This window comes from Triturus cristatus, chromosome 4_1 (assembly GCF_964204655.1).
Source record: "Triturus cristatus chromosome 4_1, aTriCri1.1, whole genome shotgun sequence".
Classification (NCBI taxonomy): Eukaryota; Metazoa; Chordata; class Amphibia; order Caudata; family Salamandridae; genus Triturus; species Triturus cristatus.
The window spans coordinates 1349899525-1349917826 of record NC_140585.1 but is presented as its reverse complement, the minus strand read 5'-3'; the positions used below and the strand labels follow the sequence as shown (position 1 = coordinate 1349917826).

The following is an 18302-nucleotide window of genomic DNA, read 5'->3' as shown; positions in this document are numbered from 1 at the left end:
GATATTGCAGCTTCTAAGATACGGGATTCAGTGGTAATTGCAATCACTGAATGCGAAATAAGAAAATAGTCTATCCTGGATTGTGTACCATGGGTTGAGGAGAGAAAGGTGTACTCCTGGTCAGAAGGGTGACAAAGACGCCAATGGTCCACTAGTCAGTGATCTGATGTTATGTCTCCCAACAAGGCTCTGTCTCCCTCATTACACCTATCCAGGGGACCCTTTCTGTCAATTATAGCATCCCGTGCAAGGTTCCAATCACCGCCAATGCTATAACTGGATGCACCAATTTCTACCAGCAAACGGTTCAGACTGAGAAAGAAAGTGTGTTTGGCTCCCGTAGGAGCATAAACTGAGCCCACTCAGAGGACCTTATCTCCTATTTTGAGCTTCGCAAAAATATATCTACCATCTGGATCAGTCCAGGTTTTGATAATGGTAACAGGCAAATATTTGTAGATTAGAATAGCTATGTAGGAGAGTAGGATCTGCTTCTTATGGTTACCATCACTTTTTGCTGATGTTTCACTGTTTTTCAACTTTAGTCTGGCTGGGACCCTGCTATCGAGGGCCCCAGCCTAGCTGCTTCCTCTCTAAATTGATTGTATGTACTTTAGGTACACCACAGATTGGATTCTGGGGTACCCTTATAAGTCCCTAATATATGGTATACTATGTACCTAGGGCATAGGTACCCCAGGGGCCTCTCGGGGGCTGCAGCATGTATTATGCCACCCCTGGGAGACCATTTAAAATTACACAAAAGTTCTGCTACAGCAGCCTGCGCATATAAACCTATCAGTCACCCCTATGGCAGGCCTTATCAATCCTGACGGCACGGTACTGGGTTTTATGTGAGAGGGTGCCCATGCATGAGCAGAGCCTCTCTGCAGCCCTTGGATCCTTTATTCCGGGGTTGTTTGTGATGCAGACAAACCATATACTTTAAGTGCATTATAACTTTGCGGTAAATGCTAACTTTGGAATGGCTGCAAGGAAACATGTTGTGTTTGGTGTCAAACACCTTGGAATCATACCTCCACACCAGTAACTGGTGTGGGAGGTATGAACCCACTCTACTAGAGGGAGAACCATGACTTCACCGGTACACCCGGTACCAGCTTCACAGACCCTGGCATCACAAAGTGGATGCTGCCAGCCACAGACACGAGTCTGCCCTCCTGCTGCTGGATGAAACTATGGCAGAGGAGGCCTGGACAATAGGTTTCCTGTCACAGGGAGATGTGACCACCTCCCAGACAGGCTTTATTGTTTTGGGGCTGGGTGGGTGCACTCCAAAAGTGCTTTGATGTCTGTACTGGGGGCACATTTGGTGTCCCAGTGCATAGTCCCGCTCAAACCAGTTGCAGGGGCTACCAGCCCCTGCTCTGGCATGAAACTGGACAAAGGATATGGGTGTAGCCACCCCTCTGTCTGACCCTCCCATAGGTGGGTCTCCAGAGTTTGTCCCACCCCTTCCTTGGGTATAAAGTAGGAACCCCTGAATACAGGACTTTAGATTTACCCGGACGAAACTCTGCTACAGAATCCCAGAACTTCTACTATCTACATGATGTTCGATGACTGAAGAATCTCCCTTGGAGTAAAGGAGTTACTCCCCTGCAAGGCAGGCACCAAAGACGCATCTGTCCGGTTTGCAACTACGAAGCTCCTGAAGGACTCCGAAGACTTTGCAACAGAGGAGGTGGGCTTCCAAGCTTCTCCGAGGCAGATCTGTGGTCTCATCAACCCTGAGATCCAAAGCTCTCGTGGGTACCGTGCAACCTGAAACCCTGGACACCGTGCATATTTGCAGCAGCATATGCTTCTTGGTGATCCTTGGGCTACTTCTAGTCCCGACCCCGTGCAGTGATTCCACCGAAGATTACTGGCCTACACTCCTCGAGTGACCCGTGGGCTGCTATTTAGTGATTCCTCCCGAGGTCCTTTCACGATCCCTTGTCCGTCGACTTGTGGGTCCCTGAGAAGGGTACTTTGACTTTCAACTGGCTTACCTGGTTGCTCCAGACGTGCCCTGACTCTCCATCGCTTTGGGAGTCTACAGAATCTTGCTGGTCCACACCGAAGCCGTTTTACTCTCACCGCATGGGTTGCCATTGCCAAGGCTTGTTGGTCTCCAATCCGGACACCGACCCCCCAGCACTCGACATCCTTCGTGGGACAGCTCGCCTGCAGACTGTGGTCATTGTCAGCGCCTCCTGGTTTCCGTGGCAGTGGAGTCAAGCTTCACCTCCTCGCACCTGAAACACCCGACATTGGTGGGCATTCGTCTATCGTGCCCCTGGTCACTGGCAAGTGACCCAGACTCTGTCCCCTCTGCTTCAGGTTCTTCACATCTTCGATCCAGGCTTGGATCACACCGGACACTTCTCCTGTCCATGGCTGCAGCACTTTGTAGCAACTCTCCATTGACGACATTGAAGATTTCCGCCACCATTTGACACCTATGTCCCCGGCTTCCCGGGGTTGGGTAACACGAGTACTCCGGTGCTCACGTGGGTGCTGGCCTTAGAACATTCTAAGTCTGAAAGGGTTTGTTCCAAGTCCTCTCCTAAGTGTCCTTAAACTCTAAAATTCCAACCGCGACTTTCCCATAGGATTGTACGGAGCTTGCGGCTGTGTTCTCACACAGCACGCGTCCCCTGTGTCACTACCTTGGGTGGTTCCTTGGGGTCCCAGCGCTTCTACGTGCTCTAGGCACTGTGTCTAGTCAAGTCGTGGTTCTTCTACCACGTTCTTAATATATGGTTTGGTCTTCCCCTGGGCCTCATTGTATTTTGTGCTATTTACTTTCGTTTTAGAACTGTATTATTGTGTGTCTTGCTCTCTAATCTCATAAAGAGGTTAGTAGAGAGTGTTTAGAAATAAATACATATATTTTATATATCCCTTGTGTGGTTCTCCTTTCATTTAGTTATTCAAGAGGTTATAATCTGGTAAACCAAGCTGCTTTACACTCCTTCAAGACTTAGCCTGAAGGCTTCTCTCCATAGCTACCACTAGGATAGCTTTCAATGAAGGTTGTCTTAAACCTAATCATCAATAACAGTTGTTTAGACTGGTGCAAGGTGCCCACTATAACTAGTAGACAGCATATACCAGGCCAACTTCTCACGTTGGTGTGCAGCGGTTAGATTCAAGCTTACTGTTGCTTTACCAGATAATCTCATTGAGTGACTAACTGAAAGCCACTATAGGTACATAGGTACATATAAATCAAGTTTAGAATATAGTAAGTTCTACTGAACTTAGAGTTGTGTGTCAAGGGATTTGCACACCCTTTCTACAACTCAAGAGAGTTTAGTAGTTACCACTAGGTTAGGTAGGTGCAACACCTCACTACACTAGTATGTCTTCAAGAGCAGAAGCCAGTGGCTCCTTGCTGACTAAGTATGACCATCTCTCATTTCAGGAATTGAGAAATATGTGTGTATCTAGAAAATTGAAGACAGGGAAGAACCCTAGGACTCAACGCCTCATAGAGGCTTTGCTCATAGATGACCTCAGAAAGACCCCAGGGTCTGATGAGGCAGGCAAGTTGGGTGGGGCAGCAGAAGATGAGAAGACTGGAAGTGAAAACATCCAGAACCTAGAATCTGAAGCTGACCAGGAGGATCAAGAGGATTCTAACCTGGACAATCCAATCTTTCTTGAAGGTGAAGAAGGCATTAATGGCCCTCTCTTTACCCCACCTGGAATGGTTAACAGTGTACCAATAAGGTCTAGATCTCCTTCTCAGGAATCTAATCATTCTGGAACATCTGTAGGGACCTCTGTTTCTAATAGGACCACTACCTCTCATAAAAGGGAGTCCTCTTATGAAAGGAAGTGCAGACTGCTTGACTTTGAGAGAACAAAGCTCAGAATCAAGAAAGAGCAGCTGGCCTTAGAAAGGGATACCTGGAGCTCCAGAGAGCTTCACAAAAGTTGGGGCTAGAGCCCCATGGTGGCAGCAACAGTGTCCCTAGAGGTAGAGATCATTCTCATGACCATAGGAACCTGAACAATATTGTCCCTCCGTACCAGAGTGGGGATGACATCCACAAATGGACAACTGCACTTGAGAGGGCCTGTAAAGTACAGACGGTCCCTCAGGAGCAGTGGGCAGCAATCTTGTGGCTCTTCTTTGCAGACAAAGGTAGAGACAAGCTCCACACTGTTAGAGAAGAGAATGCTGACAATTACAAAGTCTTGAAGAGTGCACTGATTGATGGGTTTGGCCTAACCACTGAGCAATACAGGATAAAGCTCAGAGATACCCAAAAGGCACAGACTCAAGACTGGGTTGAATTTGTAGATTGTGCTACTAAGGCTCTGGAAGGCTGGTTACTTGGCAGTAAAGTGTGTGATTTTAAAGGATTGTATTATTAGGGAGCAAATCCTTAATTGTCAAAATCAGCTGTTGCGTCAGTAGCTGGTGGACTCTGATCTGACCTCTCCCTAAGAATTGGGCCAGAAGGCAGAAAAATGGGTCAGAAGCAGGGTGAGGCAGAAGGTTCAGAACCAAGGTGGTGACTCCAAGAAGCAGGATTCTAAGAACTCTGAAAAGGGTGGTGAAAAGGGTAAAGATCAGAAGTCTTCTCAAGGGCCCCAAAAATCTGTATCTGGTGGGGAGTCCCAATCTAACAAAAGAAAAGGCCAAAAGAAACCATGGTGCAAAATCAGTAAACAGAAAAACCATTGGACAAGTGATTGTACCAAGTCCAAGGACTCAAATCCAGCCACGTTTGCCCCTAAGGCAACTGTTCCCCCTAGTTCAGCTCCAAGGGTGGTACTCAGAATAAGGGTGTAGTAGGGTTAAGCCTGGGATCTGAGATGGACTCTGGCCTAGTCAGAGTTCCTACTCAGGCTGTACTGATCTGTGATGGAGGCATGGATATGGCCTCCTTGTTTGTCAGTCCCAGTAATCTGGGCAAATACAGACAGCAGCCTTTGATAAATGGAAAAGAGGACTTGGCATTCAGGGACACAGGAGCAAGTGTCACAATGGTGACAAAAGATCTTGTGGCTCCTGAGCAAATCATACTTGGGGAAATGTACCAAGTGACCAATGCTAGCAATGTCAGGACAGACCATTCCTTGGCAGTTGTTAATTTCACCTGGGGAGGGGTAACTGTCACTAAGAAGGTTGTGGTAAGTGCAGGCCTCCCTGTTGAATGCTTGCTTGGCAATGATTTAGAAACTTCAGCTTGGTCTGAAGTGGAGCTTAGGACTCATGCAGAAATGTTGGGAATCCCTGCATATGTGTTTGCTATGACCAGGTCACAGGCAAAAATGTCTTACACTGGACAGGCCCTGGATCCTGGAAGAATGGACCAGGTGCCTCCAAAGAAAAGGAACAGTAGGGGTAAGGCAGTGTCTTCCACCCTGACTCAGAAAGCAGATCAGTCTCTTGAGGGAAATGACCTTAGTCCTGAAGAAGGAACTGTCCCAGAGTAGCTTGAACCTGACCAGATTGAGTTCTTGGGGACAGGGGGCCCTTCCAGGGCAGATCTGAGCCAGGAGCAGCTGAGCTGCCCTTCTTTTGAACCCCTCGGAAAGCAAACTGCTGATGAGGCTCCTGGGAATGCTAGTGGAACCCATAAGATCTATTGGGATGATGGACTCCTGTACTCCGAGTGTAGAGACCCCAAGCCTGGTGCCACCAAGAGGTTGGTTATACCTCTGAAGTTCAGGGGCTTCCTATTAACACTAGTCCATGATATTCCCTTAGCAGGACACCTTGGCCAAAACAAGGCTTGGGACAGAATTGTCCCTCACTTTCATTGACCTCACATATCTGAGGACACCAAGGAGTTTTGTCGCTCCTGTGTTACCTGTCAAGCCAGTGGTAAGGCAGGTGGTACAACAAAGGCCCCCCTGATACCAATACCTGTGGTGGGGGATCCCTTTGAGAAGGTTGGGATTGGCATAGTTGGTCCCATGGAGCCTCAAACAGCATCTGGGCACATATTTATACTGGTGGTGGTGGACCATGCCACTAGGTATCAAGAGGCTAGTCCCCTTAGGACCACCACGGCAACTGTGGTGGCAAGGGCCCTACTTGGATTATTTTCCAGAGTGGGTTTCCCTAAGGAGATAGTATCAGACAGATGCAAACTTCATGTCTAGTTACTTGACTGCTATGTGGAAGGAGTGTGGTGTGAATTATAAATTCACCACCCCGATCACCCACAATGCAATGGGTTTGTTGAAAAGTTCAGCAAAACCCTCAAGGGCATGATCAAAGGTCTCCCAAAAGCTTAGGCGCAGATGGAAAATACTTTTGCCCTGCCTTCTCTTTGCCTACAGAGGGGTTCCACAGAAGGGGGTTGGTTACAGCCCATTTGAGCTTCTGTTTGGACATCTAGTGAGGGGTCCATTGTGTCTAGTGAAGGAGGGATGGGAGTTACCTCTCAGACCCCCTAAACAGGATATTGTGGACTATGTACTTGGTCTCTGCTCCAGGATGGCTGAATACATGAAGAAGGCAAGTAAAAACCTTGAGGATAGCCAGGATATACAAAAGGCCTGGCATGACCAAAAGGCTGTGCTGACTGTTAACCAGTCAGGGCAGAAAGTATGGGTGTTGGAGCCTGTGGCCTCAGCAGCCCTCCAAGGTAAGTGGAGTGGCCCCCATACCATAATTGAGCAAGAGGCAGAGGTTACCTACTTGGTGGACCTTGGAACCCCAGGAGCCCCCACAGGGTGCTCCATGTCAATAGGCTCAACCCATATGATGAGAGTGCTGACATGGGCTTGCTCATGGCTATTGATGAAGGACAGGAGGAAGAGAGTGACCCACTCCCTGACCTGCTCTCCCAGAACCCTGGTGATTGATCAATAGATGGTGTAGCCTTGGCAGGCAGCCTCACTGTCCAGCAACAAACTGACTGCAGAAAAGTTCTCTGCCAGTTTAGAAATATGTTTTCACCGACTCCTAGTCAGACTACCTGGTGCACTCGTGAAGTGGACACTGGGGACAGTCTGTCTGTTAAAAACAAGATTCACAGGCAACCTGACCATGTCAGGGACTGTATCAGGGCTGAAGTCCAGAAGATGTTGGAATTGGGAGTTATTGAACCCTCAGATAGCCCTTTGGCTAGTCCCGTGGTCTTAGTGCCTAAAACTCACACCAAAAATGGCAAGAGAGAGATTAGGTTTTGTATAGACTACAGGGGGGTCTCAATGCTGTCACTGGGACTGATGCCCATCCAATTCCTAGGGCAGATGAGCTTAGACACTTTGGCCTCAGCCTAGTTTCTTAGCACATTAGACCTGACAGCTGGCTACTGGCGGATCAGACTAGTTGATGATACAAAGCCAAAGAGAGCATTTTCTATCCCTAGTGGGCATTACCAATTTGTGGTGATGCCCTTTGGTTTGAAAAATGCACCTGCCACTTTTTAAAGGTTGGTTAACAAAGTCCTTACAGGCCTGGAAGCCTATAGTGCAGCATATCTAGATGATATTGCTGTCTTTAGCTCCACCTGGGAGGATCACTTGGTCCACCTAAGAAATGTTTTGGAGGCCCTGCAAAAAGCAAGCCTAACTATCAAGGCCACTAAGTGCCAGATAGGGCAGAGTCAGGTTGTGTACCTTGGCCACCTTGTGGGTGGAGGCCAGGTTCAACCACTGCAGAGCGAAATCCAGACCATAATGGACTGGGTTGCTCCAACCACCCAGACTCAAGTCAGAGATTTCTTGGGCCTGCCTGGATACTATAGAATATTTGTCAAAGGTTATGGATCCACAGTGACCCCTTTGAATGACTTAACTTCTAACAAAATGCCAAAGAAAGTTCAGTGGACAGTCTGCTGTCAAAAGGCATTTGATGGCCTGAAGCAGGCCATGTGCACTGCTCCCATTCTGCAAAGTCCTAACTACTCCAAAGATTTCATAGTTCAAACAGATGCATCTGAGTTGGAGGTAGGGGCTGTGTGGACACGGTGCACATTTGCAGCAGCATATGCTTCTTGGCGATCCCTGAGGCTGTGCTTTGGGCTACTGTTAGTCCCGACCCCGAGCAGTGTTTCCGCCGAAGATTGCTGGCCTACACTCCTCGAGTGACCCGTGTGCTGGTATTTAGTGATTCCTCCCGAGGTCCCTTCGCCATCCCTTGTCCGTCGACTTGTGGGTCCCTGACAAGGGTATTTTGACTTTCAACAGGCTTACCTGGTTGCTCCAGACGTGCCCTCACTCTCTATCACTTGGGAGTCCACAGGACCTTGCTGGTCCACACCGAAGCCTTTTTACTCTCACCGCGTTTGTTGCTGTTGCCAAGGCTTGTTGGTCTCCAATCCAGACACCGACCCCCCAGAACTCGACATCCTTCGTGGTTCAGCTCGCTTGCAGACTGTGGTCGTCATTGACGCCTCCTGGTCTCCGTGGCAGTGGAGTCAAGCTTCACCTCATCGCACCTGAAACCCGACATCGGTGGGCATTCGTCTATCTTGCCCCTGGTCACTGGCAAGTGACCCAGACTCTGTCTCCTCTGCTTTCAGGTTGTTCACATCTTCTATCCAGGCTTGGATCACACCAGACACTTCTCCTTTCTACGGCAGCAGCACTTTGTAGCATCTCTCCATTGACGACATCGTAGATTCCCGACACCATTTGACACCTATGCACCTGGCTTTCTGGGGTTGGGTAACACGAGTACTCCGGTGCTCACGTCGGTGCTGGCCTTAGAACCTTCTAAGTCTGAAAGTGTTTGTTCCAAGTCCTCTCCTAAGTGTCCTTAAACTCTAAAATTCCAACCGTGACTTTCCCATAGGATTGTATGGAGCTCGCGGCTGTGTTCTCACACTGCACGCGTCCCCTGTGGGTCCCTTGTGTCACTACCTTGGGTGGTTCCTTGGGGTCCCAGCGATTCTACGTGCTCTAGGCACTGTGTCTAGTCAAGTTGTGGTTCTTATACCACTTTCTTAATATATGGTTTGGTCTCCCCCTGGGGCCCATTGTATATTGCATTATTTACTGTCGTTTTAGAACTGTATTATTGTGTGCCTTGCTTTCTAATCTCATAAAGAGGTTAGTAGAGAGTGTTTAGAAATAAATGCATATATTTTATATATATCTATACCTTGTGTGGTTCTCCTTTCATTTAGTTGTTCAAGAGGTTATAATCTGGTAAACCAAGCTGCTTTACAGTCCTTCAAGATTTAGCCTGAAGGTTGCTCTCCATAGCTACCACTAGGATAGCTTTCAATAAAGTTTGTCTTAAACCTAATCTGCATGGCAGGTGAAATGTGACTCCTTATGTCGGCAACTGTAGCATTGAAGATGTTACACCTAAACATGGTTGGGGTTTTTGTTTGTTCTTTCATCATTTGAGTTTCATACATTCCTATCATTCACCTAGATAAAATGTACAATCCCAATTGGTATTGCTGTCTTCAATTTCATTATCCAATGCATGAATACCCTTTTGGTCTGTTTGTATGATCGCATTGTTTCATTTTTTACCTTGTCACTTTTTTTTCTCTTTCAGGTGTTTTGTCAACCCTACCTCCATCAAACTGTGTCCTCGCTTGTTTCTCTGTTGGGAAATTATACACAATTCTTAGAATCTCACATAAGTATTCAGGTAAGTAGGGCAGCATTGTTTCTTGTGCAGAAGATGTTAAGTAGTTGTTTTCTTACCATATGTAGAAACATCCTAGAGAGTTACCGCTCTTCGCAGGCCCTTATTTAAACATTTAGGATTCTCTACAGGAGGTGAGGATTATACCTCAAACTCCCTTTATATCCGGATCAGTAGCAAATAGTATAAGACTTTCAAAAAAACATGATTCAGAGACTTGACACAAACAGCTACAAAAAACATCAATCCCTAACGGCTTCCCAATTAGTTCATGCAGCCAAAGAGAATGAGCTTCTTTCTTTGCTCTTGTTTTAGTAGATAAGTCTCTTTGGGGGAAGCGGATCTGGGTGTTCAAGGTGAGGGTCCTATTGGTACGTGTGTCATAGTTGTGCACACGGTGTTTGCTGTTATGTTGTATCATGTGTGGATTTTTGAAATTCATGTCTTCATTTACTAGTTTTCCCCAATCTCTAAGGCGGTGAGTATCAGTGTTTTTTTCACCCCATAGCCTGTCTCTACCCTGAGTGTGGGTCATAAGGCATAAGTTCTTTGTTTGATGTGTTATCAATGTTTCTCCCTTTATTTTCTCATTGATTGTGAGACAGGACTGTCACTGTAGAAAGGACCTGCTCTGTCCTCTCACGTGTGCACCATGTGGCGAGAGGCAGGTGAAGCCTGTACGCAAGGATCTATAGTAGAGAGTGACAGGTGAAGCCTGTACGCAAGGATCTATAGTAGAGAGTGGTTCTCTTGTTGGGCTGCCATTTTCTCTAGCCTCTGTGCCAGCAGTGGTACAGGGGACTCCTGGTGTCCCACTACTGTTTCAAATGTATTCAGCTGTTTGAACGTATGTGAGAGGCCGGGCTCCAGTGACTTGATGCAGGTATTATCCATGAAGTTGGCATTATATATTTTCGCACAGCAAGGTTGGTCCTTCCCTGGATCTTGGATCACAGAGCTCATCTGAGTGCTTACGTAATATAGTTGCAATGGGCGCTAGGGGTGAAGGATTGTAGGCCCCGTACCTCAGGATCTGAAGGTATTATCTGTATTTTGGTTTGCCCCTGGCTGGAGATGATGCTGGTGGAAGATAGCACATTTGTTGGGGTTAAATGCTTGTATGCAAATGGTATGTTTATAGCAGAAACCTACTGTTAGAAAGGGGAGTTTCTGGTTGGCTAGGGCTTGCGTCTAAGCCAGGCAGAAACCACTACTCTAGTCAGGGCAAGGGAGTTGCACGCTGAAGATAACCCCTGCTCACCCCCTTGGTAGCTTAGCACGAGCAGTCAGGCTTATCCCGGAGTCAATGTGTAAAGCGTTCGTGCAACACACTCACACAGCAGCAACACACTAGGCACACTACAAAAGAAACTCCACACAAGGTTATATAAAAATAGCCTTTGTATTATCCAAAACACATTAGCATCATAATCACACATATACACTGTGCCCACTGGCACCAGGTAGTAATATACAGGGGATTATATACAAGACAAGGCCAATCGGGCAACTGTCAGAACCATCACAAAGCACAAGTAGCAAAAGTAAAACACAACCAGTAACTACTGGTAAAATAATGAACTTGGCATTAGCCCTAGCAACATAAACGCATTATGTCTGCATCACTTTATGTAAAAACATCATAGCATGCAATAGGCATCACAAGCATAAACACATTATGCAGTAATCATGGTATATAAATCACATTTAGCAACAATCAGACTAGGCCTTAACATATCACCAAGATGACCCCAGACCAACTGGCCGTTCTCTGGGGCTCAAATTGTCCCAAATGTCAGGGCTTTAACAGTGGCCTTCCACTGGCCCCTGGGCTGCCAACGCAGCGAAGACACTGTGCGCAATGTGTGGGGGACCAGGGGTGTATCTCACCCCTTCCTTACTCTCGAAATGAAAATGCCCCATGTTGCAACTGCCCGCGACCTTGTGGTGCAGGTGGTAAGACCAGCACCAAAAAGTGCATTGAGAGCCCCTCCTTCCTCGGGCTCCTCTCTCTCAAAAATAACCCCTTTATCAAATGAGGCTCCCAAACTTTGCCCAACAAGGGATCAGCCAGCCGGTGCAGCTGTCCGCAACCTCGCAGTGCAGCTGAGGAAAGCACAGGCAGCAATCATGCTCGGGGAGCACCAACAAATGCTCCCGCTACAGCCCCACTCACTAGGACTCTTCTTCGGGCGGTCTGGCACGGACCTAAAGCGGGTCTTGTTGGAGAACACGGCGGCAGCGGGTTACGTGGAGCGAGGTCTCCGTTGGCATCGTCCCCTCTGCCGGTCCTTCCTCGTAGCAGTCACTCAAGGCGATCCAGTGCCCACTACGGCTGGGCGGAGTGCACCGATTGGCGCACCGGCAACCGCACTGCCGGCGACTTCCTTCCTGGCGGCGTGAGGCTCCGCCCACAACCAGGAGGCACTTGCCTGGCTTCTGTGTCGCTTTGCGGCTGCGGCTCCTCTTCTCCGGCCAATGCGAGGTGGGCTCCTGCTGTTGAATACACACATGCGGGGTGGGCTCCCGCTGTACCAAGGGTGGCACCAACATGCGGGGTGGGCTCCCGCTTCCTCCTGGAGCAGCACTAGGGAATCCCTATGCTGGGATTCCCTCCATATCCTTCACAGCCCAGCGCTGCAGAGCACACCACGCTCTTGGAATTAACGATATAGCGCTCAGGAGGCGCTAAACCCCGAAAAGGTCCAGGGCAAAGGCTGGGCCCAGGCAGGCATGCTCACAGGGCCCTCCAGCAGGAAGGCAGTCCCTCGTGGTGGTTCCTCCTGGGGCCCAGCAGCAGCAAGTCCCCAAGTAGCGCAAAGAAGTACAATTTCATGCATTCACAGCACCAGTACTTATACCCCATTTCTCTTTGTTCTGCCCTGGCACAGGGCTTGGGGGAACCAGTACCAATTGGTTCTGGGGGATATTGGAGCACTTTGTTTACAGGGCTCCTCTTTCCCTTTGTCAGGTGGGGTTTGGTCATCACACACACTACAGGGGGGCGGAGCCAGTATTCACCTAGCAGGCACAGACCTATTCAGGGTCAGGGGACTATTCCTCCCACTACTCCAAATGCAGATCCCTATTCAGCCTAGTGCTGACTCACCCTGCCCTCCCTGGAGTCACACACACCTCACCAGCCACTGTCACTCCAGAGCCAGACATGCAATACACATCAGGCAGGCAGACACATAGCACACAGAAATGCCAACTTCTAAAAGTGGCATTTCTAAAAAAGTGATAATAAATCTGTGCACACCAATGCGCAGCATTTATTATTACTAATCCAACCATACCAAACGTGACCACGCTGCTCCTCTCATATCAGGAATTACCACTTAAACACTTATCAGGGAATCCCCAATGCATTCCTATGAGAGGACAGTCTCACAGCCGTGAGAAACCAGAATGGCTGTTTTTCACTACCAGGACATGTCACACACTTAAGGTACATGTCCTACCTTTTACCTACTAAGCACCCTGCCCATAGAGCTAGCTTGGGCCTACCTTAGGGGTGACTGACATGAAGTAAAAGGGGGGTAACAGACAAGGCACACACTTTAGGTGCCACGTCACAGCGGCAGTAACACTGCGAACACAGGCCCTTCAATGGCAGAGGCCTGAGATTGGTTTGAAAGGCTACTTTGGTGGGTGGCGCAATCAGCGCTGCAAGCCCACCAGTAGCATTTGATTACTGGCCCTGGGTATCTGAGATACCACTTTTCAAGGGACTGACAGGTAAATTAAATACGCCAAACAGGTGTAGAAATCTTACCATGTTTACCACAGAGAGCGCACACACTTTACACTGGACAGCAGTGCTAAAGTGCCCAGAGTCCCAAAACCACCACCACCATGTCATAAAAAAGGCTAGGAGGAAGGCAAAAAGTTTAGGGATGACCCTGCAAAAAGGGCCACGTCCAATACCTACCCAAAAGGTATTGGAGATATGTACAAGGTCAAAAGCAAAGATGCTGTCAATCAGTGATTGGCGTGGTTTTGAGAGTGGAAATGGACTGTTACTTTATCATGATGTAGTGTTCTTGAATGAGGTGTGTTTTCAGTTCTTTCACAAATTGGAGCAGCATGGTTTGGGTAGTTGTGATGGATAAAGGGATGCTATTCCAGTTCCTGTATGCTTTAATGGAGATGGCCTTTTTATTCTTTTTTGCTTTCTTAATCTCCAGTCGATGGTATTCTGGTTACAGAAGTACTGAAGCACTCCGGAGGCGGTGAGCTTGTCTGCTAGATATGCCTAGAGTACCAGTTGTAATGACTTTGTATATGTTGTAGGTGGTTTTGAAAATGGTGAATGCTCAGGGGAGCCAGTGGAGTCCCATCAGGGTGCGAGTGGTGTGGTCAAATTTCTTCAGGCCTTTGAGGTATGTAGGATACATTTAAAGGCCGTTAAGGAGTCTGAGAGTGCTTTGAGCGGGTGAAACCACCATCCAGATGCAGAAATATAAAGACTTATATGACTATTTTGAAGTTGCCTTGTGGGAGGTATGGTTTCACTTTCATCAGTAGGGATAGCTGGCAATAGGCTATCTTGGTCTTGTTCGTAACATGTTCCTTTAGGTTGGTGAAAATCGGAGTGACTTGGCACTGGTTGAAATTTGGGTTTGAATACTTCCAGGTTAATGTTGCTGATCCAGGTTTGGAGTAGATATGTTTGTGGTGAATAGTAGATGGATAGATAATCTCTTTATTCCTTTAAAATAATTACATTCAGTTCAATTCAGTTGTATTTGTATAGCATATGGCTACCCAAACAGACCTCCCAGTGCTTGATGCAAAAAATCCCTCCCAAAACTGAGATGAACCATTTCCTCAAGCTATGTTTTAAAAAAGGTGGGTTTTTAGCATTTTCCTGAATCAGGCTTCCGACGGCTGACTTTTGAGGGAAGCCTGGAGGTGATAAAACAAAAGAGCTGCCTCCACTCCTTGCTCTTTTGATCTTGGGCACCACCAGAAGTCCCTGGTTGCTAGATCGAAGGGCCCCTCCTGGAAACTAGGGGGGTAAGCAGGGATTAAATAATAGGTGGGCCTTTTCCATGAATGGCCGATGTGCAAAATAGAGAGCCTTGAAGTGAATTCTTTTTTTAACTGGAAGCCAGTGCAGGGCTATGAGTGCTAGTCTGACTGATTGATGCTTCTGTTGTTTTTGAAGAATTCTTGCTGCAGCATTTTGGGCCACTTGGAGCCTTTTGATCACATACTTCGGCCTCCCAAGATACAGGGAGTTGCCGTAATCGAGGCGAGAGTTTATAAAACTCTGCAACACTATGTTTCTAGTAGTGAAAGGTAGCATCAGCAAGAATTTCCTTAGAGATCTTTGTAGGAGAGTAGGATCTGATTCTTATAGTAACCCCCGCTTTTTGCTGATGTTTCAATGTTTTCAACTTAGTCTGTCTTGGATGCTGCTATCCAGGACCCCAGCCTAGCTGCTTTCTCTCTAAATTGATTGCGCTTTCTCTCTAAATTGATTGCATGTACTTTAGGTACACCACAGATTGGATTATGGGGTACCCTTATAAGTCCCTAGTATATGGTATACTATATACCCAGGGCATAGGTACCCCAGAGGCCTCTCAGGGGCTGCAGCATGTATTATGCCACCCCTGGGAGAGCATTCAAAATGACACCACAGGTCTGCTACCGCAGCCTGTGTAAGGTGGTGCATGCACCCCTTACTTAGATATGGGTTCACTATATCTATCCTAATCACTGCACATATAAACCTATCTGTCACCCCTATGACAGCCTTATCAATCCTGAAGGCAGGGTGCTGGGTTTTATGTGAGAGGGTGCCCATGCATGCGTAAAGCCCCTCTGTAGCTTTCGGAACCTTTATTCCGGGGTTGTTTGTGATGCAGTCAACCATATACCATATACTCTCACGGTAAATGCTAACTTTAAAACGGCTGCATGGGAACATGTCGTGTTTGGTGTCAAACACCTTGGAATCATAACTCCACACCAGTAACTGGTGTTGGAGGTATGATTCCACCCTATTAGAGAGAGAAATATGACAGCACCGGTACACCCGGTACCAACTTCACAGACCCTGACATCACAAAATGGATGCTGCCAGCCACAAACACGAGTCTGCCCTCCTGCTGCTGGACAAACTCTGGCAGAGGACATCTGGACAATAGGTTTCCTGTCACAGGGAGTTGTGACCACCTCCCAGACAGGCTTTAGTGTATTGGTGCTGGGTGTCTTCACTCTGAGAGTGCTTTGATGTCTGCACTGGGGGCACATTTGGTGTCCCTGTGCATAGCCCAGCTCAAACCGGTTGCAGGGGCTACCAGCTCCTGCTCTGGCGCGAAACTGGACAAAGAATATGGGTGTTGCCACCCCTCTGTCCTGACCCTCCCATAGGTGGGTCCCCAGAGTTTGTCCCACCCCTTCCTTGGGTATAAAGTAGGAACCCCTGGCTACAGGACTTTAGATTTACCTGGACAATACTCTCCTACAGAAAGCAAGTACTTCAACTATCTACACTTCGTTTGATGACCAAAGAATTTCCCTAGGAGTAAAGGAGTTACTCCCCTTCAAGTCAGGCACCAAAGACGCATCTGACGGGTTTGCATCTACGCAGCTCCTGAAGGAGTCCGAAGATTTTGCAACATAGGAGGTGGGTTCCTAAGCATCCCGAGGCAGACCAGTGCTCTCAGCAAACCTGAGACCCGCATTCCTCATGGGGACCGTGCAACCCGAACCTCTGGACACCATGCACATTTGCAGCAGCATATGCTTTTTGGCAATCCCTCAGGCTGTGCTTTGGGCTACTTGTAGTCCCGACCCCGAACAGCGATTCCACCGAAGATTACTGGCCTACACTCCACGAGTGTTCTGTGGGCTGGTATTTTGTGTTTCCTCTCGAGGTCCCTTCAAGATCCCTGGTCCGTCGACCTGTGGGTCCCTGAGAAGGGTACATTAACTTGCAGTGGGCTTTCCTTGTTGCTCCAGACGTGCCCTGACTTTCCATCACGTCTGGTTCCTTCCTGGTTCCTTCCCGGCTCCTGGCTGGTGACCTAGACTCTGTCCCTTCTGCTTGCAGGTATCCTTCCTTCTTGATTCCATCCTTGGGATCCACCGGACACACTTCACTGACTGCCTGTCAGCAACTTTCCTTCAGGCATCCATAGGAGTCAACGACGAAACCCGACGCAAGTTCACTCCTATGCACCCGCAGCCCGTGGGCTAGGTAACTTGAGTACTTCGGTGCTCACAAGGGTATTGACTATCCTAGGGTCTAGTTTCCAAGTCTCGACTTCCTAGCTATTCCAGAAGTGTCCTAAAACTGTTAAATTCTAATAACTACTATTTCTATCGACTTTTACGCATTACGCGTGAGTGTTTCCACTCTGCACCTGAATCGCGTGGGCCTCCCACTTCCTAACCTTTGGTAGTATAGTGTAGCCCCAGCGATTCCCTAGGCCTAGGCCTATTCTCTGTTCGTGACAGTGGTCCTTATACCACTTACTTAGTATATGGTTTGCGTGGCCCCTAGGGCCTAACTGTATTACTTACCTGTGTGACTTAATGTATGCTTAAATAAGACTGTGTTGTACTTACCTCGAATCTCATAAAGAGTGCTGAGGGTTTGACTAGAATAAATACATTCTATTTTTATATATATCTGTTGTGGTGTCCTTTCATTTGGTATTCAAGGGATTACATATGGTATAACAGCTGGCTTCACATGCCATTCAGAGTTTAGCCTAAGACTGCTCTTGTCCATGCTACCACTAGGATAGCTGGTCTATAAGGTTGACTTTACAACCAATCACCATAAGGGTTGTTTGGACTGATACAAGGTGTACACTAGAATTAGTGACATCATATATCAGGCCAACTTCTCACATTGGTGAGCAGCGGTTGGGATCTGAGCTTGCTGTTGTAATACCATTGTAATCTTGAGATACTAAATTGAAAGATCACATAAGATATTGTTAGGTACATATAAAATAGATTATAAATACTTAAGTCCTACTGGACTTAGTTGTTGTAGGTTGAAGGGCCTAGCACACCCTGACTACAAATACTAGAGAGGTTTAGTAGATACAACTAGTGTAGGTAGGTGCACACACCACACCCTCACTAGATCATGTCTCTGAGAGGAGATCAAGTTGATTCTCTCCCAGGAGGGGTAGATCCTAGAAAGATCCCCTCTAGATATGATACCCTAACTTTTCAGGAGATGAGACAATTGTGTACCTCTAGGAAGTTAAAACAGGGTTCAAACCCTACCCTTATTCAGCTAGTAGAGATCCTAGAGGGGTATGATGCTCGTAGGGCCTCCCAGGCTAGTACCCTAGGTACAGGTGAGGGTCTACCCACTACAGATGAGTCAGATGGGACTTTAGAAGATGAGGTAGACAGCCAGGTCAAAGTTGAGAGACTTAGCCAGGCTAACTTAAGCCTACATGGGAGTCTGACTGGGGTCCCCCCATTCAGACCCTCAAGTGGGCTTAACCAGAGAAGCAGGAGAGACAGATCCCCTTCAAGGGAATCTATCCACTCCCATGTCTCTAATAGCTGCAATGCCTCTTCTCACAGGGGAATGACTTCCCCACAGAGAAAAGATCATGAGGCCAGAATGAGGGAAGCTAATCTGAGGATTGAGAGGGAAGAACTTGCCCTTGCCAAGGAGAAGCTTGTTCTGGCCAGAGAGCAGATGTTAAGTGGGTTAGAGCCCACTGGT

General features: G+C 47.7%; 1 protein-coding gene across 1 annotated transcript in view; it reads left to right on the top strand.

The window, feature by feature from the left end:
- Positions 1-18302, top strand: part of LOC146856663 (FIGNL1-interacting regulator of recombination and mitosis-like) — a 1639010-nt gene that overhangs the window by 1040907 nt on the left and 579801 nt on the right. The window contains exon 10 of the mRNA XM_085654838.1: positions 9494-9589. Coding sequence (XP_085510964.1) covers positions 9494-9589 — 96 coding nt within the window. The remainder of the gene's footprint in view (positions 1-9493; positions 9590-18302) is intronic.